General features: G+C 33.6%; 3 protein-coding genes and 1 pseudogene across 8 annotated transcripts in view; 3 read left to right on the top strand and 1 right to left on the bottom strand.

Annotated features, from left to right (window-relative positions):
- LOC110108921 (probable dual-specificity RNA methyltransferase RlmN) overlaps positions 1-2,782 on the top strand; it is an 11,756-nt gene extending 8,974 nt beyond the window's left edge. The window contains exons 9-10 of one of the 2 annotated variants that reach the window (XM_020839779.2): positions 1,937-2,073; positions 2,291-2,782. In XM_020839779.2, coding sequence (XP_020695438.1) covers positions 1,937-2,073; positions 2,291-2,455 — 302 coding nt within the window. In that variant the 3' untranslated portion in view covers positions 2,456-2,782. The remainder of the gene's footprint in view (positions 1-1,936; positions 2,074-2,290) is intronic. The other variant, XM_020839778.2, reaches the window with a different exon arrangement.
- Positions 2,783-4,169: 1,387 nt separating this feature from the next.
- LOC110108914 (factor of DNA methylation 1-like) lies at positions 4,170-11,056 on the top strand. The gene is made up of 6 exons (XM_020839770.2): positions 4,170-5,319; positions 9,431-9,612; positions 9,839-9,928; positions 10,014-10,286; positions 10,361-10,573; positions 10,644-11,056. Exons 1-6 carry the CDS (start codon positions 4,416-4,418, stop codon positions 10,869-10,871), a joined length of 1,890 nt encoding a protein of 629 aa, XP_020695429.1. The 5' UTR covers positions 4,170-4,415; the 3' UTR covers positions 10,872-11,056.
- On the bottom strand, positions 8,714-8,834 carry LOC114580814 (annotated as a pseudogene).
- An 884-nt stretch (positions 11,057-11,940) lies between the features above and the next one.
- LOC110108892 (factor of DNA methylation 5) overlaps positions 11,941-18,050 on the top strand; it is a 55,719-nt gene continuing 49,609 nt past the window's right edge. For 2 of the 5 annotated variants that reach the window (XM_020839734.2, XM_020839733.2), the window contains exons 1-2: positions 11,941-12,093; positions 13,760-14,026. The gene's annotated coding sequence lies outside the window, so the exon portion shown is untranslated. Of the gene's footprint in view, positions 12,223-13,759; positions 14,027-18,050 lie in introns of all 5 variants that reach the window. The other 3 variants (XM_020839735.2, XM_020839737.2, XM_020839736.2) reach the window with 3 other exon arrangements.

Genomic DNA, 18,050 nt, shown 5'->3' with positions numbered 1-18,050 from the left:
CCAGTAGAATAAAATTTCATTAACAATTCATCATCCCATTACACAAGAAAGGACCTCTATATCTAGGCCTAAGAAACTAAAACAAGACACATATGCCCCTAAGGCTTACATAGGACGACCCTCTTAAGTGAGGGTAAAAACGAAAAATTCATAATAAAAATTTAAAAATTACAAATAAAATGTAAGATAACGTGGGACGATTACAGCCGTTGATCTTCAGCTCCTCGGATAGCCATGGGACGGTAGGATGTCCGCATCAATCTTGCTTTGTGTTTGCTTTTGTTTTGAATCCACTATTACAATCTATCGTGTTGGATTGATTTCATCTAGATTATCACATTATTCCCGCTGTTTTTATCAATTATTGCTAGGGTTGCTTGCGAACTCAAGTATTTCCTCTTGGATTACTTGCGAACTCAAGTATTTCCTATCGGAAATACAGAAAGAATAACAAACCTTGAAAGTTGAAACCTGAATTGTTTACGATGCTGATTGAATTTGGCCTCCAAATTTGAAGTGGATGTCAAAATATTGGAGGACTTAATCTGATCTTAGGAGCAATATGATAGGCTTGTTTAACATAAAATAAAAGAAAACACGGACGTGAACTTAAATACAACGCAATTTGTGTTCACTTTTTTGTTTTTTACAAGTTTATATTTTCAGAATTCATGAAAGAGCTTTATAGATCATTTTTTTCCGCCAATGATTCAGTAGACGAGTACTTTTTTACACCTAATGTCTGACATGTTATATGGTCGTTTTTTTAAATGATTTCATGGTTGTTGATTACTATGCATGTTTAAGCATCATCAAGTTCTATTTTTCCTCATGGTTGTAGGATATACAAATTGGGCAAAGAATGATGACCATATCCACTGTTGGTGTGCCGAACACAATCAAGATGTTGGCATCACACAAACTTCAGTCAACTTTGGCTGTCAGGTGAATACACACCAACAAATCATAACTTATGTAATTTTCATCAACAAAAAATCTATGGTGTGGGATTTTGTCATTTCTTTGCTTGTTTTCATGTGACTTAGAGCATCTCCAATGGAACGGCAAACAACTGTTTTGTTTGCTGTTCTTACGTTGCTCCAACCGAGCGTCAATTCTTACGCCATTTCATCGTGGATGAACAGTGCGACGCCAATATTGGCGTTGCACTGTTCATCTTCGCCATTTTTTGGTCTCTATGGAACTTGCCGAAGAAACGCGCAAACGACCTTTACAGGGTAACATGGCGTTCGATTGGAGATGAATCACGGTATTATTTAGTTTCACGGCATTTTGGAGTGAAAAATGAGATTTTCGGTTGGAGATGCTCTTATATTATTACTTTTGGTTGGGTGGAGGAGAGAGATTGAAGTATTTATATTGTCTAACATCACAAAATTCATTTTAAACAAAAATTCTTACACCTGCATTATCTTGTTTCAGCCTCCATGCTCCTAACCAAAAGATACGTGAGGAAATTATTCCGAGTGCAAAATCCTACCCATTGGATGCAATTATGCATGATTGCAAGGAGTATTTCCTGGAAACTGGAAGGAGGGTGTCTTTCGAGTATACACTTTTAGGTGAATTAGCACTGTTTTTCATAATCCTTATTAATACAAGAAGCCAAATCATTCAAATTCACATTTAGGTTTCATTGAGACAGTTTTATCATGACTTTTTAAAGTAAATTTTTAGTTTAAAAATTTCTTGAACTAGAAATTTTTATACTAGAAAGCTATTTTAGAAATCAGTAAGAAAATTATCCCAAATAAGGCTTTGTTTGGGACGATTTTTTTATTGCTTCTTGAAGCAGCTTTCTAATATAAAAATTTTAATTTTTATACTAAAAAACTGCTTCAAGAAGCAGTAAAAAAATTGTCCCAAACAAAACCTAAAACCTGTCTTGATTTTTAAACTTTTATTTGTTTCTTAGCTGGAACAAATGATGCGGTAGAACATGCAGTAGAGCTGGCTGAGCTTCTCCACTGCTATGGCCGTGGTTCACATGTCAATCTCATACCGTTCAATCCAATTGATGGTTCTGAATACAGAAGGCCATACAAGAAAGCGGTATGGGACTCTTTTAAAGTTTTCTGCTTTATCTAAAGCTATATTAGAGTGAAATTTCTCTTGCAATGCTCATGGGTGTCAATCCTGTTGAGCCAATCTGATTTGATAAAAACTAGTTTATTTATGCATTTACGAGGCTGTGCTCCTACAAGTATTAAATGCCTTGCTTATAATCCATTTGCATAAGAAGAATCCCTCGACCTTTCTCGTTTTGCAGGTTTTAGCGTTTGCTGCAGCCTTAGAGGATAAGAAGATAACTGTAACTGTGCGACAAACGCGTGGGCTTGATGCAAGTGCGGCTTGTGGACAGCTCAGAAATGACTTCCAGAAGAGCCCTCTGCTTGAAGTACCAACTACAGAGTCTCAACTCTCTCCGTTATGAAGCAGAAGCTGTCAGCCTATGTTGCACTGATACACTTATTTATGAAGATGTGCTGTATCAAATACGTGTCGGACATAATACGTGTCCGATACGGCACCGATACGTGTCGGATACGTCAAAGCCATTTCCAATTAAAATATTATTTAATTTCAAAAGGACACGCGTATCGTTTGGTTGAAAGACGAAAAAAATCGGGGAAAAAATGCGTCATATTTACTTCCGTGGCTACGAGCGAAGTTCTCTCATTTTCGAACCCGCAAGCTATTTACATTTATGTTAATTTACTAGAAAATATGATATTTGGACATCAATTATTTTGCATTTGTATTCCTTTGATTTTTGATTCATGTATTAAAAAAAATCATGTTATTGTGATTTGTATGTCTTCTTAAATGGAAAAAAAAAAAGTTTAGCTCTTATATGTCATTCACCAAATCATGTAACAATATAATTAATGAAATTATTTCATAAAATTCTTATTAGGCAATGAGTTTTAACTCTTCCCTTGACTCAATGCTTATTTTTATTTTGATATTATAAGCTACAAGGCTACAAATGATGTTGCTTTCATTTTTTTTTTGGTCATTTCAAATATTATGCTTTAATTGTTTTCTTAATTTTTTTATGTATGATTCATAAATTATAATGATGTGTCCGCATTGTATCTGTATCCTGTATTTTTAAGAATTGACGTGTCTTGTATCCGTATCATGCTGTCCACTAATGCCATAGCATAAGAAACTCATGGTACCTTAATGGGATATATAATGAGGTGCTGAAGAGGGTAAAGTTGGAAGTATCAATCTCCTATTCATAAGAACCAGTAGTAGCTGCTCCCGATGGCGAATGCTGTGCAGCCAGCACGGGAAAAAAAGTTTTCAACATTACAGATTCAGGAAGAGAAGTCAAGCACTCAAATTTTGTAGGATTCTGCAGCAGATTTTGTCTTCATTGATCACTCTGGAGCTTGTGAGCACTATTGTTTGAATCAAGGCATTCAAATAGTTAATCTTATTTCATTTTCATTGAATTTAGAACTGTTGCCTGTTGGAGCTTCAGATTTGGGAGCTTTGTGGAGGCATTTTTATGTAAGTTATTTTGTTTTGGAAGTACCAAATTCTATACTCCTGGCTTTATCATTGCTTGATCTGCGGGCAATGTTTTTTTTTTTTTTTTAAATTAATGTACTATTTTATAATTATAATTTTGTTAATTTAAAAATAATTCTCTTTGCTAAATATTAAAATAATTTAATTAATCTCAAATCAAATTATATATTGTTAATGTTTTAAAGATGACAAATAGAATATCTAATATTTTAAAGGTTATTATTGCAAAATAAGATTATTTTTTAGACAAAAAAATACTTATTTAATTAGGAGTACGAAATATTTATCAATTTGATCTTTATAAGCTATCCTTATATATATAAGGCAGCTTCTAAATTTCCTAAATTATTAAAAATAATGAAATTTTTTGTTAAATATGTAAAAACAAATTTATAGATTAATAATGACAATTTTACTCTTGCATCTATTACGCAATGACAACTTGCTGGCTTACATTAAAATAAAAATAAAAATAAAAATAAAAACGCCAAAATGGCAGGAAATTAACTCAGAACAATAATAAATACTTCTGCTGCTTTAATTAGGCCGATCATATTTCCATTTTCCATTCAAATAAGCCCTTACCCTCCACCGCCAAGTGCCAAGCAGCTTAGATCCTGCCTGCAAACTTTCCATCTATGGTTCTGGAAAAGCCCAACTTAACCCCAAATGGGTGCTCACACCGCTGCGGTGACCGCAGCAAACACACTCACAAGTCCGGTGTCAAACCCCAAGAAGAATATTTTCACTGTTGCCCAACTTCGACTGGTTCGCTCTCCTCACGACTGATCTATTTCCACATTACAAAACCCTAGCGCCCATTGCGAAAGGTAAGTGCTTTCTTCCTCCCAATGGCCGGCAACGACTCCTCCGACGAGGACTCAGAGTTCAGCGAATCCGAGCTCGATGACTACGCTGATAAAGCTTATTTGGGTTTCAAGGATGGAAATCACCGAATTCTAAACCCTGACGGCACCTTGCGTTGTCCGTTCTGTTCAGGGAAAAAGAAGCAGGACTATCAATTCAAGGACCTGCTTCAGCATGCAATTGGAAGAGGCTCTTCGACCTCGAGAAAGGCTAAGGAGAAGGCCAACCACCTCGGCTTTGCTCGATTCCTCCAAAACGACCTCGCCCTTGCTGCTGGGCTGGTAGTTACTCCTCCTCCACCGCCGACCGCTGAGACGCCATCATCCAACAGTAGTTCGAGCACTGATGAGCTCTTCGTGTGGCCTTGGGTGGGAATGCTTGTCAATTTGCCCATGGAAGATGAAGGCGTTCTTATAAAAGAGCAATTTTCAGAGTTTAATCCAGTGAATGTCATCTCTTCACATGAGAGAGACCTTGAATCTGGTAAATTTGAGGCTGTGATTTGGTTTAATAAGGATTGGAAAGGGTTCAAGGATGCAATGGCATTTGAAAATCATTTTAAAGGAAAGCGGTTGGGAAAAAAGGATTGGAATGAGAAGAAAGGTGTGAACTTGACTGGGATTCATGGGTGGATTGCTCGTGATGATGATTATTATTCTGATAGGCTGGTTGCAAAGATTCTGCGGAAGCATGGGGAATTGAAGACGGTGGCGGATGTGACTGAGGAGCAGGCGAGGGAGAATGGTATGGTTGTGGCTGCTCTTGCGAAGAAGATGGAGGTGAGGAATAAATACTTGCAGGAATTGGAGTGCAGGTATAATGAGACGAGCATATCGCTTAAAAACATGATGGATGCAAAAGCTAAAATTTTGCAGGAGTACAATGAAGGTGAGTTAGCTTTCATCGTTGCTTCAGATTTAATCTTGTTGTAACTATTGCATTTACTAGAAGAAATGATAACAAGATGAGAACTTTGCTTTTTTATTTCGTTAAATTGATGTCGGTCATCTCTATTTGTGCCAGCTAGTATATAGTAGGTGCATCTGCATTCTTAATGTTTTGATCTATTGATCTATGCTCTTTTTATTATCGGCGCTTTTAACTTTCTCACTAAAGTTTATTACAGTATTTAGTTTTTGAGATATATATTCATGCCTTTATTAATATTCTGTTTTTGTGTCTAGGACGCATTTGTCCCGTCCATCTTAACCAAGCTGCTGATTTTTCTACTTAAGATTGGGAGAGGAAATAATTAACAGATTAAAGAAGGATGTTATGATAAGTAGGATCATTTAGGCTCCGTTTGGGATGGCTTTTTTACTGCTTCTTAAAGCATCTTTCTAGTAAAAAAATTTTAATTTTTTACTAAACAACTGTTTTAAGAAGCAGGAAAATAGCCGTCCCAAATGAACCCTTAGTTACATGCCATGTGTTTCACGGCAATTGTTCAAATGAGTGTAATTATTACCTTGCTTCTAGGAGTGTGAAAACGCCTGAAGAAATGAGGAGCCAACTTGGATCAACTGATTTGGGTAAATTCTTAATGGGTCAGAATTTGTATTCCGTTATTATAATTCTTATTACGGAAAGCTCTGTTAGATTTGTATTTTTAGGTGTTCAGGTACCTATAATAGAAGTGATTTCTTTATTTGACATGGTTGGGCTTAGCAAAAACCTTTATTCCTAATTTAATGTATCTTGACTCTCCCAGTGCCCAAATCTAGAGTTCAAATATTTTATTTGGAGAAAATTATAACGTCGTCACAATGTCACATACATTATGATGTTTTGACCTTAAATTTCCTTGTATCGCTAACTTTGTGAAGGAAAAGTTTTAGGTGCTGTAGGTATTGACTATTAGGCTTCATTTCTTGCATGAGATCCATTAGAAAGCTGTTTAGTTTTCCCATTGTCACTTGGACAGCGCATTTAGTAGACATTTGTTTTTAATTATCTGATCCATTATAACAATGATTTGATTGCCTTATTTGACCTATAGCTCATAGTCTTGGATTACAAAAAATAAGCACATTACTTGGGTACCAAGGCGGTACGGGCAAACTCCTTTTGATGCAGGATGTTTAAGGTTTAAAGGTTTCCAATGCAAAGAAAATGATGCAATAAGTGTAGATCACACTAAAGAAATAAGGAAGATCTCTAATTACACAAAATTTGGTTTCTATTGGTGTAAATTTGAAAAATATAAACGTTAAAACCAAATGTTAATAGATTAATTTGATGTACTAAAGAAACCACTAAAAATCAACGAGCAATTGGATTTTTTTCACCTTAATTAACCCATCTGTGATAAATTTGATCAAAATCAAAACTCTTGCAATACCAATAATAAATATTAGAGAAGGAAATAGGTTAATGAAAGAGATCACTAAAATGAAGAAAATCCAGGCCTTGTGGCATTACAAGGAGATATTCTCCCCTGGAATTTGTCTATTGCACCTATATTGCTCTTAATACTCTTAAAGGAATCTCACATTAACTTGTACTCATAAGATTGAAAGTAGGAAGCAAAAATGCTAATATACAAAATTGATTTCTAATACATGTCTTATGTTAGATATTTATAGTCATATAACATCCTGAATCAATTGCCTTGCTTGACTTGGTTCAACTTTTTCTATTGGCAACAAAACGTATCTGGATCGAATTAAGTTGCTTGTATGGCGGCATAAAGTCCATTCTTAAAAAAAAGCTCATGATCAAAACACATAAGCATGGTACTAGCGATAAGAACCAAAGATTGAGCCCGCCTGGTTAAATATAGCAGCAAATCACATTCAAGCAAATTGCCAATTATATCTTTCCAAAACTACTATAGGAATTGCCAATGGATAAGTCTGGTAATGGTACAAGATCCCTAAGAACTAATTAGCATGAAATTTGCATGAAGCAACCACAATAAAATCACACTTAAACTGAATTAAATGAGAAATTACTAAAAAGGCAAATGAGGAGTTTTTATTGATTAATAACAATCATAATGAAATAAAGCACAGACCGTTCTCATAGGAATTCATCATAAACATGTCCAAAAAACCTAAAATTAAAAACTACAAATAGAATAAACCACTAAAATGAGCTTTCTCAAGTTAATTTTTTTATGAACATTTTTTTAGAGTGTAAACATGTAGATTCTCATCAAATCAGCTTGGGTTGGACAACTCAGCTCCTACAAATTTAGCATGAGATATTCATCTAGAAATTCAGGGCATAAATATGTTTTATACAAAGTAACCCATGAGTCGTTACAAATAGTCTTGTTGCACCATTGTATAGGATATCTCTAGAATCTAGTATCAATAGTTGATATGATTTCGTCATTTAGAATAGTTTAAGGAACAAGCAATATAAATTTGTCTTGCAAAATGTTGGATGTGAATTCATGAGGAGATGCAATAGACAAGAATCTTAGGAATTAGCAACTAGCTCATGAACAAAGATAAATTAGACGCATTAAATTTTGAACTAATGTCAAAACTTCCTGAAATGTTTAATTTATAGATGTTAGTTCAATTATGTTGCAAAATTTTTAGTTGCACTACTTTTCTTAAGCGGAATAGGGAAGATCTAGCCTATGCGAACAATAACGAAGAAACCGAAGCGAGAAAGCTAGACTGCCTATGAGGATTAGATTATCTTAATTTCTTAATTAGACATTAATTTAATTAGATTAATTGATATAATTTAACATATAAATACTTAATTAGATGATTAGGAGTGTAAATATTAAATTAAAGAATTTGTTAGTAATAGAATATTTAATTGTTTAATTTGATAATTATAAGTATAATTAGTAATTAAAATTTATTAAAATAATATATAAAAATTAATGAAATAATAAGTGTAAATAGTAATTAAATTATTAATTATTTTAAATTATAATTAAATAATTAATTAGATAGTTATCATTATAATTAGCATTGATATACTTATTAAAATAACACCTAAATAAGTTATTAATAAAACACTTATTAAATTAACACCCTAATTATAGTATTCATAATTATAATTTATTGGTATTAATCAAACTTATAATTGATAAATAACTCATATTTAAAAAGCAAATATCATATGAATTAAATGTTTTAAATCTTGAATAGCATTGTCAAACATTCTCACAGGATTTGTCATGATTTAACATATTTATTACCAAACAATTTTTAGGATTTAACCCTCTCAAGATTGAAATCCTACTTAAATTAAATCTTACATGCATCCAAACAGGCCCAAAGATTGATGACAAGTGATTGAGCATTTTTTTTTTTTAATTTGGCTCTGCCAAAACGGGTAGCCTTAACCGCATGTGATCGGTAACGGAAAAGGCCCATAAGCCATTCCCGTCCCTTTCTGGGTAGATGCCAACTGTCTCTCCTTTCAACGAACACAAGTGATTGAGCATTAGTTCTATGCTTGTTTGGTTAGGAAAGAGAGATGGGCTTTAACAGTGTTAGTAGTTCCATCGAACATGTGACTATTATTAAGGTGGAGACTAGGCTTTTAGAAGATGTGTTTTGTGGGGCCTTGTCAATTTCATTTTCATTGTTGGATAATAACACTAGTATGTGATCTCCTTTTGGAGATTTGGACGCCCTACTATGGTCACCATTGGACAAATAAGAACCAAGTGATGAACGGGTTTGGGAACCAAATAGTAAATACTCATATTTTACTCATCCCACAGATTATATGGATGGATATCCTTGGGACCTATATTTCAATTAAAAAAAAATGTCATTTAACATTTAATCGTTTGTATTATTCATTTTTACTTTTGTTATTTCATACCGATGATGATGAAGATCAAATTATATTTGATTTTTATTCATTCTATGAAGCATCTAGATATAGATAAATGCAATTTTGTTCTCATCATGTAGCATCAGCATGAAAAATACGCAGACTAACTGAATTTTCTGTTGTCATTGTTATGTTTAATATGCTAGATGTAATATGTCTGCTTCTTTTGGAATTTTTCTACCAGAAATGCATAATGTTCAGCGTAAAGCACGTGAGAATGCTCGAAGGATTTTGATGGAGAATGATAAGTTGAAGCTAGAATTGGAATCGAAGAAGAAAGAGATCGAACAACGATGCAAAGAACTTAATAAATATGATGCCAAAAATGATGGCGAGAAAAGGAACATTGACATAGAGAAAGAAAAGGTAATTGATGCAACAATTTGCGGGGTCTAGATTGTTGTAGGTATGTTTGATGCATCCATTGAAAATTCTGCTGCTCTATTAGACTGCTAGAGCTATTTTTAGGCCAAATTGATGCTATGTACATGGTTAATTTAACGGTTAGGTTATGTTCCTTTGCATAAGCAACTATTGATTTGAAAGGTTATTGCGAGTTTCTTTTGATACTGATATATATGTTATTTCTTAGACTGCTCTAGAGAATACTAACCTTGAATTGGCAACCATTGAGAAAGAGAGAGCTGATGAAGAGGTCAAGAATCTTATGGAGGAACAGAAGGTAATCTAACCATTGCATGATGCGTTGTGGTTCATAGGGATTCTCTTCCAAAATATCTGATTCTTATAATGGCCCGTTGTGACAGAGAGAAAAAGAAGTTGCTTTTGCAAGAATACTTCAGTTAGAGAATGAACTAAATCAAAAACAAAAATTGGAGCTTGAAATTGCTCAATTGAAAGGTAAATTGAAAGTTATGGCGCATTTGCAAGGGGAAGAAGATATAGACACGAAAATAAAAGAAATTCACAACAGATTGGAAGAAGATAAGGAAGGTTTAGAAGAGCTGCACAACACTCTTTTAACGAAGGAGCGAGAGGCCAATCAGGAGCTCAATGAAGCTCGTGCAGAACTGATAGGGGTAAGCGGCTTCCTTTCCTTTCTCTCAATTACTCTGTGTTAACATTTTGATTTTTTCTATCATGAAAATTTCAGGGACTTTCAAAATTGTTGAAAGGTCCTACCTTGATTGGAATAAAAAGAATGGGTGATCTTGATATCAAGCCATTTGAAATTGCATGCAAGAAGAAGTTTTCAGCTGAAGATGCAGACATAAAAGCTTCAGAGCTGTGTTCTAGCTGGGATGAAGAAATTCGTAATCCATCATGGCATCCTTTTAAAATCATCGAACACAATGGTGTAAATGAGGTATCTTTTTGAATTTTTGTTCCATTTCAGATTCAGGACTTGTTACTTCAACAAAATTTGGATGATGCAGGAAGTAATTGATGAAAACGATCCAAAGCTGAAGAGTCTATGGATTGATTTCGGTGACGATGTGTACAATGCTGTGAAGAAAGCTTTGCTTGAGATTAATGAATATAATCCGAGCGGGCGATATCCAGTAGCTGAGCTATGGAACTGCAAGGAGGATCGCAAGGCGACTATGAGGGAGGTCATCCATTACATTGTCAAACAATTTAAGGCTCGCAAAGCTCGGAGATGATGTGTATATATAGTTTTAAGCTACTCACCACGATCCTTCAGTATATCTGGATTTTTATTGCCCTTATGAAGATCGACTACTCTTATGCTTTGTTTATAAGTTGGAAACCGTGAGGCTTGGGTTGTTTTCCTTTGGCCCATCTTGTCCAATGCAAGGCTATGCTGCAAACTTTGCTTTCTTGTGCATATGATGATGCATTTTGCCTGTTTTGTTTCACCTTGGTTTTAACTGGAATGGATGATTGCTCTTATTTTGCAACATTAGATGACTCACTTTGGTCTGTTGGTTGGGAGCTTATGCTATCAATCAAGAGGTCTCAAGTTCAATATCTCTTAGGTCTTATGAAAATATCGCAAAAATGCTTGATAGTGTCATGAGCAATATTATATATATAGCTATTGACTTTGAAAATAGTGATTCATAATTAATTTGTCTTTATGATTTTATTAAGAAGTCAATATGGTTGGAGGATCTTAGTTTAGACATAATAGTACTACTAATTCGTTATCCAAAGTATTTTTAGAGGTATTTTTATGAATGTCATGAATAAAGTTTAAAATTGATAATTCTTTGGAGTATCACTTAGCTTCCAAAGCTTAGATAAGAATTGAGTTCAATTGACACATTAACAAACTATGAATGAAGAATCCAAAATTAGGACAACTAATTTGAGGTGAAAATTTACGTCCGAGTTACTTGTAGAGCAAAGCGCACATCGCATTTATTATATTTTAATATACTAATTTTCATGAGAAGCATGATCTGAATAACGTTCAAATAATATTTGAATAAAAAGTCAAAATAAAATTCAAATACAAACGGTCACAAAGTGATATTGCTTATGAGGGACTTTAATAAATAAAACTTCCTAATATATTTCTATAAAAATAATGAGAATATTTTTTTCAATTATATCTATTGCGAGTAATAGAGTAAGCTACAAGTTGCACCAATAATCCAATCTTTTTTTTAAGAAGTTTCCAGAACGCTTTACTTTTTCCATCTTAAAACTCTTGCTTTTCCAAAATTTTCCTCCGAATAAATCTTCACCGTCTGTACCTGGGTGAACGCTATATTTGACAACGCTGGTCCTTTGAGTTTCCTCCGTCGTGTCTTTATGAGCTTCGATTTAGCTCTCCGTCCTTCCTTCATAAAGTGACGTTCTCTTTCTACTCCGCTTGGCAGGACGCTCCGAAACCCTAATCCGTGTCGGACTTACTCAGTTACTCTCTTCCTTTGCAGCAATATTTAGTTCATAATCGGTCTTTATTTGTCTCTCATTACATCGCTTTGCAATAATCTTTTTCCTTTTCTTTGGACGTCGATGTGTGTTTCTGAACTTCGGTTCCAGGTTTGGATTTCCGTTTCGGTTGCTCTATATTGGTTTTAAGGTGAATGAATGTTCTACATCTTTCATTTTGTGGGCAATGGCGGTCCGTACAGGGTATTTGCTTTTGTGAGCATAAGAGCGGCAATGTGCTGCTCCGAAAGTTCTGTGTGTCTTGAGCGGAGACTATATCTATCTTCCTACTCTTTGCTAGTAGTTTGGCGGAAAATAAGTAAGGAGGAAGGTGATACCTGGTGGAAGCGTAAATAGCAAGTAAAAGAGAAAAAAAGACATAGGAACACTAAGATAGGACTGATTTTTGGATTCTCTTAAATAATAAAACAAAGTACAATTGATCTATTATTTCAGAGTTAAATTGGCTCTCCCACATACGCTAGATGCCGCTAGGAACTCACATCAATACTAGGAAAATAAAACTCTACAATAACATAAACTAAACTCTAAACAACTCCCCCTTAAATAGCCCTAAAATACAATAACATAAATAGATATTTCATAATTAGCATAAACATAGTTTAGAAAACCTTCCAAAATAATTAGGTCATTTTTAATTAGTCTAAATATAATTTAGGAAATATTCTTAATCAATTAACATCATAAAAGCCTTCATAATATTTTTTCTTCCTTACATAATGAATATTAACTTTTCTAGGTCTCACAAGGGAGGGTCGAAACCCCCTCCCTGCTGTTGCTCTCGTTCCCGCACTGCTGTTATGTGGGTTCGACAGATCTGGGCTGATTGGCTCCCACCCTCCTTTGGATTAACGGAAGGCTTCATAATAATTAATTTATTGGTCAATTTAAAATAAAAAGTTATAATTTAAATCGGAATGTCAATATGGGTTTTAAGAAATATTAATTCATAGGACTAGTTAAAAAAAGGAAATAAATGGGCCATGCATACAATGTGGAAGCATGTGCTAAAGATGCTCACTATCTTACTAATAAACTATTCATCGCAATGCCCGTCCATCCATCTTTGCTTTGAATCTGTTTTACTGCTTGATGATTATCAGTTATGTACATGTAGTGTGTAAGTATCTTACGTAGTTCATTTTTTTTAATGTCTTATGTAGCTTTTAACTATACTGTAAATCACTGATGCAACCTATTTGGAGAATCTTCAGGAATGTTAGTTACAGTAATTGTTACAAAAGCAATCCTATACAATGCATGTGAAAAAATGAAGTAATTAAAGATATATTTAACTTGAAATATAAAGAATAAAAAAAGAGTGAACCCTCTTTTTGAAATAAGAGCTTTTTACTTGTTTGTAGATGTGATTTCAAATGAAACTTTTCTTTCTAATTGTGCCTTAATATATTGCATTATTATGTATGGTATAGATATTTTGCTTGATGCACCTCATTTATATTCTTGTGGCATGTTTTCTACTCTACTTCTATTTTGTATGTTTCCTAATTAGACATGTGCTAGTTATTACTTGTATATTGGACAGATTCCTAGAATGCTCTTATTTGTGAATTGAGATTGATTTGATGAACCATAGTGATGCCAACACGGTGATCTGTGTAAGCAGGAACATATCTTGGGATTTGTGCATTCATTTCTTTGATGTGCTTGTGTGGCTATATATGTGGAGGTCCATCTTCCAGAGCTGCATAAGACATGCTTTGGAGGTTTCCATGACATAACACTTGCTTAGAGTATTGTGTATTTGGACAAGCAATTGGAGATCTCTCTTGTTCTTCACATACCCTCTTGGCTAATAGGGTTATTTGAAGATTTTGGAGACTTCATCGACGTAGGGAGAAGAAGCTCTGTGTGAGTTAATCTTGATTGTGAGGTTAGTTGTGGCCTTGTGGGTATTCATCTTTATTTTTTTGTGGGTGTACATAGGTTTTAGGAATGGCTTGGAGTGCTTATTTAATTTGTACATCATGATTGTGGCTTTTATTTTTTGTTAGTGGATCAAATTATGTCTACTCTCTTGTTGTTGTAATCTTGGTGAAAACTGAAATACATAAATATTGATCTTTCTTGTGTTATGCTTTCTCTTTCTCTTTTATGTTTTTCTTTGTGGCACTTCATTCTTAATCTTGACACTCACTTTGAGTTTTTTAGTGCTCTTTATTACAACAACTAATATCACAATCATGTTATAGAGATTAAGGGGATCTCATATTAGAGAAGCAAAAATGAGTTGGCTTATTAAATTATAAAGGAATAGATTTATGCAAAAGATGATCGGAGGACTTGGTGATTTGGTGGTAAAATTTTCATTTAATAGTTTGTTTTATTACCGAGTCACACCATTGTAACATTTAAGGTGAGTAGATGGTTAATTTGGAGTTACAAGATTTTTTTTGGCAAGTGCACTTATAATGTCACAACTGGCAGTACTTGGAATATAAAGTATGGTGCAAACAGTTAGATAGTTCATTTTTTTTAAATAATAGTTAAAACAATCTAAGAAAGTATCCTCCAAAATGTACGAAGAGCCACTTACTATCTATCATAATTTAAAACACATATAATTCAATTATACTCCAAAATTTTCAAACAATTGAACTAGAATCAAATACATATGATTTTTGCGTACCTATTCTCATTTGCTCATCATCTTTTGTATGTAAAATTGTTTCTGTCAGCCATCTAATCTATAGGAGCCTTACCTTAAACATTTTATTTAATGGGAAGTTTCAATCATCCAACTTAGTGGCTAATTAACGTAATATTATATAACAAATTAAAATAAATAAAAAACAACATGCACATGAGTTATTCTTAGTGATCATTAAACCTTTCGTTTAGGAGAATTTAAACATGTGTGCTTGGTGAGATAAAAGCATCATTTTATAGTATATAGCATTTTATACTGTTTTTCTCAAATAATAACTTTTAATCTAACACTATTTCAGGAGCATCATCTAAAGTTTGCATTAATTAAATAACAATTATCTATATTTTAATTTCCTTTTTCTTTCAATTTTTATTTTAACATGTATATACATTTTCTTTTATTACATTCTTTTCATTATCTTATTTTATATTTGCATTTAAGTTTGTATATTTCTGAGTTTCAATATGATGCTTTCACATTTAATGTTTATTACAATATGAGAAAGATTATTTGAACATTATCAAATATTTGTAAGGTAGGCTATATAAGTTAATGCATTAAATCATAGAAGTAATTCTAGCTCCTATAAAATAGAATGCAATCTCCCTCCTCAACTCCTTTTAAAAGGTCAATTTTTTCACTTCAAGGTTATTTCAATGTTGGCTTGACCTTAGTCATTTCTTTCTTAATTCACAATCTAAGCATCATATACGCTCTCATATTAAATTAAGTTTTTTCATTAATTTAATGATAATCAAAAGAATTAATTCAAGATTTAACTCTTATCTTAATTGTAAAGGATGAAGATCAAAAGTTACTTTTCTTATAAGAGGATATTAAACATAGGTGGATGAGATATTTTGATAAACTTTTTAATTCAAGGTTGTGAGAATATGATTAATTTTAGTAATCTTAGCATCCCAAATGAAAATATAGATTTTTGTTTCTACCAATGTATTTGTAAAATCGAAGTCGAAAAGGCTTTAATGAAAATAAAGTATGAAAAAGCCGTAGGATCTGATTATATTCCAATAAAAGTGTGGAAATGCTTAGAAGATCAAGGAATTTCTTGGCTTACTAAACTTTTAATGTTATTTTGAAGACTAAAAAAATGTCAGATAAGTGAGAAGAAGTGTGTTAGTTCCTACTGCACAAGTGTGTCCGAATTATATAGGAGTTAAGTTAATGTGCCATACATTAAAAATATAGGATGGAGTAATCGAGCATAGGTTACAATGTGATACTAGTATTTGTCAAAATCTATTTGGATTCACACTAGGTAGGTCTACTATGGAAGCTATACATTTGTTGAGAGGTTTGATGGAGAAGTTTAGAGAGAGCAAGGATGATCTATATATGATATTTATTAATTTAGAGCTCAAATAAATAGGTTAAGGGACGTTATGGTTTAGTCCTAAGGGTCCTTGGTGCTCTTTAAAATATTTTCAATGATTATTTGAAAACCTCTAAATGAGTTTAAGTAAACACCAATCAAAAAGAGCATAAGCTAATAATGGTTCAAGTTGAATTTGATTCAACTTAATCATTAGATCCTAAGATTCATCTAAGGGTGAATTGGATCTAAAGAGGTTCTATGGTTCATATAGTAAAGTGCTTGAAGCTTTTGAAAACTTCAAAGCATCATACATAAAGAAAAAGAGAGGTCTCCTAAAAGAGTTTCCTATTTTTTATATTTAGAATATTTTGAATTCATTAAAATAGGAAGGATCACTTCTATGGCTTTGGGTGGATCTTAAAATTAATTTTGGCATAATCTATGACTATAGAAGCACATAGAGGAAGGTTTGGATTTTTACTGAGTCTTCAAAGCTCTAGGTTATTTATTATTTTGTTTAACAATTTAACTTAAGAGGTATATAAATAAGTTTATATAATTCCAAATAAGATGGAATGCAATTTATGGGCCTTTCGGGGTTCATGAAAACCCCAATTAATTTCTTAAACATTTAGGATTAAATAAGCCTATTTAGTAGTTTTTTATAATTCTAGTAAAATGAAAACCCTAACAAAAAAAGAATTACCACATTTTTTGATTAATTTTGTCATAATTTAAACCCTAAATGAAATGCAACTTGTATTGATTTGAATAAGTATGTAGTTGGCTACAAGTAACTTAGGGTTTTTTTTTAGGTGAAGGATTCAGCATGAATGTTATTCCAGTCGACGCTTCGCGTCCACTTCTTTGAGTTCTTAAATGAGAACAATCCATAGGAAATCACCATATTTTTATATATTAAAAGTAGACAATGGGGTTATGGGTTGGAGAGCGTCAATAAAGGTTCTTTAATCGGACCTAGAGCATGGGGGAGTGGTCATACACATTCATAAGATTCAATAGACCTAGTTTTTCTAGGTTCGAAGAATTTTACCTCACTGAAGCAATGTTCAGTGGTTTTCAATTGTAATACTTTCGTTTAGTAGAGAAGAAGGCAATTGAAATTGAGAGAGTTGCTCAGACTATTCTGGACATCCACTCACTCTTAGGAGTTAATAAGCATGAAAGGAGAAATGACCTTGATGAATAGACTTGGCCAGGGCAGAAATCCTCCTACTTTGTTTCTCCCAGCTGCAAGGGAGTATAGGAAAACTGAAGGAAGGACCCACAACCCTCAATTTCTTTCTAGAAAACCACATTGAAATCTGGTGCACCTCTCCAAATATAAAAGCTCTCACAATTTCCTTCTTAGACCCAATAGCAAGTATCTCAACTACTGTTCTTCCAGCGAAATGTTTGTATGAAAGCCCCTTTCTCCAATTTCTCTCCAGCCGCAGATATCTCTTTCTCATTTCATTAAAAAAAAGCAGAAATAAGAATGAGCTCACCCCTGAAAACAAAGGAAGAAGCCCATGCCGTCCTTTGATTTTGTCCTAGCCATAGGTGTGTATCCTAATCGAAGTTGAATAAGCCTCTCTCCCTTCTTTTTTTTTTTGGATAACCCAACGACGAAGAAGCTTGCTCCCTCTCGATTTCTCGAGTCGTAGGTTCAAAACACTAAGTTGAAACCCATTTCCAATCTTATCCTCGAAAGTTTATTTACTAGTGGCCTGGATTAATCCTTACCATTGATAACCCCCTCCTAGTGGCGAGTGAACATGGGAAAAGGTTATGCGGACAATTGCTGCCCCATATGCGATTTCAATCATTGGATGTGGGTTTTGCTGACTTGGGAAGGTTTGGGAAGATCAAAACTTTATTTTGCTGAATTGGTTGAAATGGATGGGTCGA

The sequence above is a fragment of the Dendrobium catenatum genome, unplaced genomic scaffold (genome assembly GCF_001605985.2).
Source record: "Dendrobium catenatum unplaced genomic scaffold, ASM160598v2 fragScaff_scaffold_1297, whole genome shotgun sequence".
In the NCBI taxonomy this organism is placed as follows: Eukaryota; Viridiplantae; Streptophyta; class Magnoliopsida; order Asparagales; family Orchidaceae; genus Dendrobium; species Dendrobium catenatum.
Note: the sequence above shows the minus strand (reverse complement) of the source record. Positions and strands in the feature narration are given on the sequence as shown.

Coding starts and splice junctions, on each gene's coding strand:
- LOC110108914 (XM_020839770.2), top strand. CDS start 4,416: ATGGCCGGCAACGACTCCTCCGACGAGGACTCAGAGTTCAGCGAATCC. Junction 5,320..9,430: donor TTTGCAGGAGTACAATGAAG/GTGAGTTAGCTT, acceptor TTTTTCTACCAG/AAATGCATAATGTTCAGCGT. Junction 9,929..10,013: donor ATCTTATGGAGGAACAGAAG/GTAATCTAACCA, acceptor CCGTTGTGACAG/AGAGAAAAAGAAGTTGCTTT.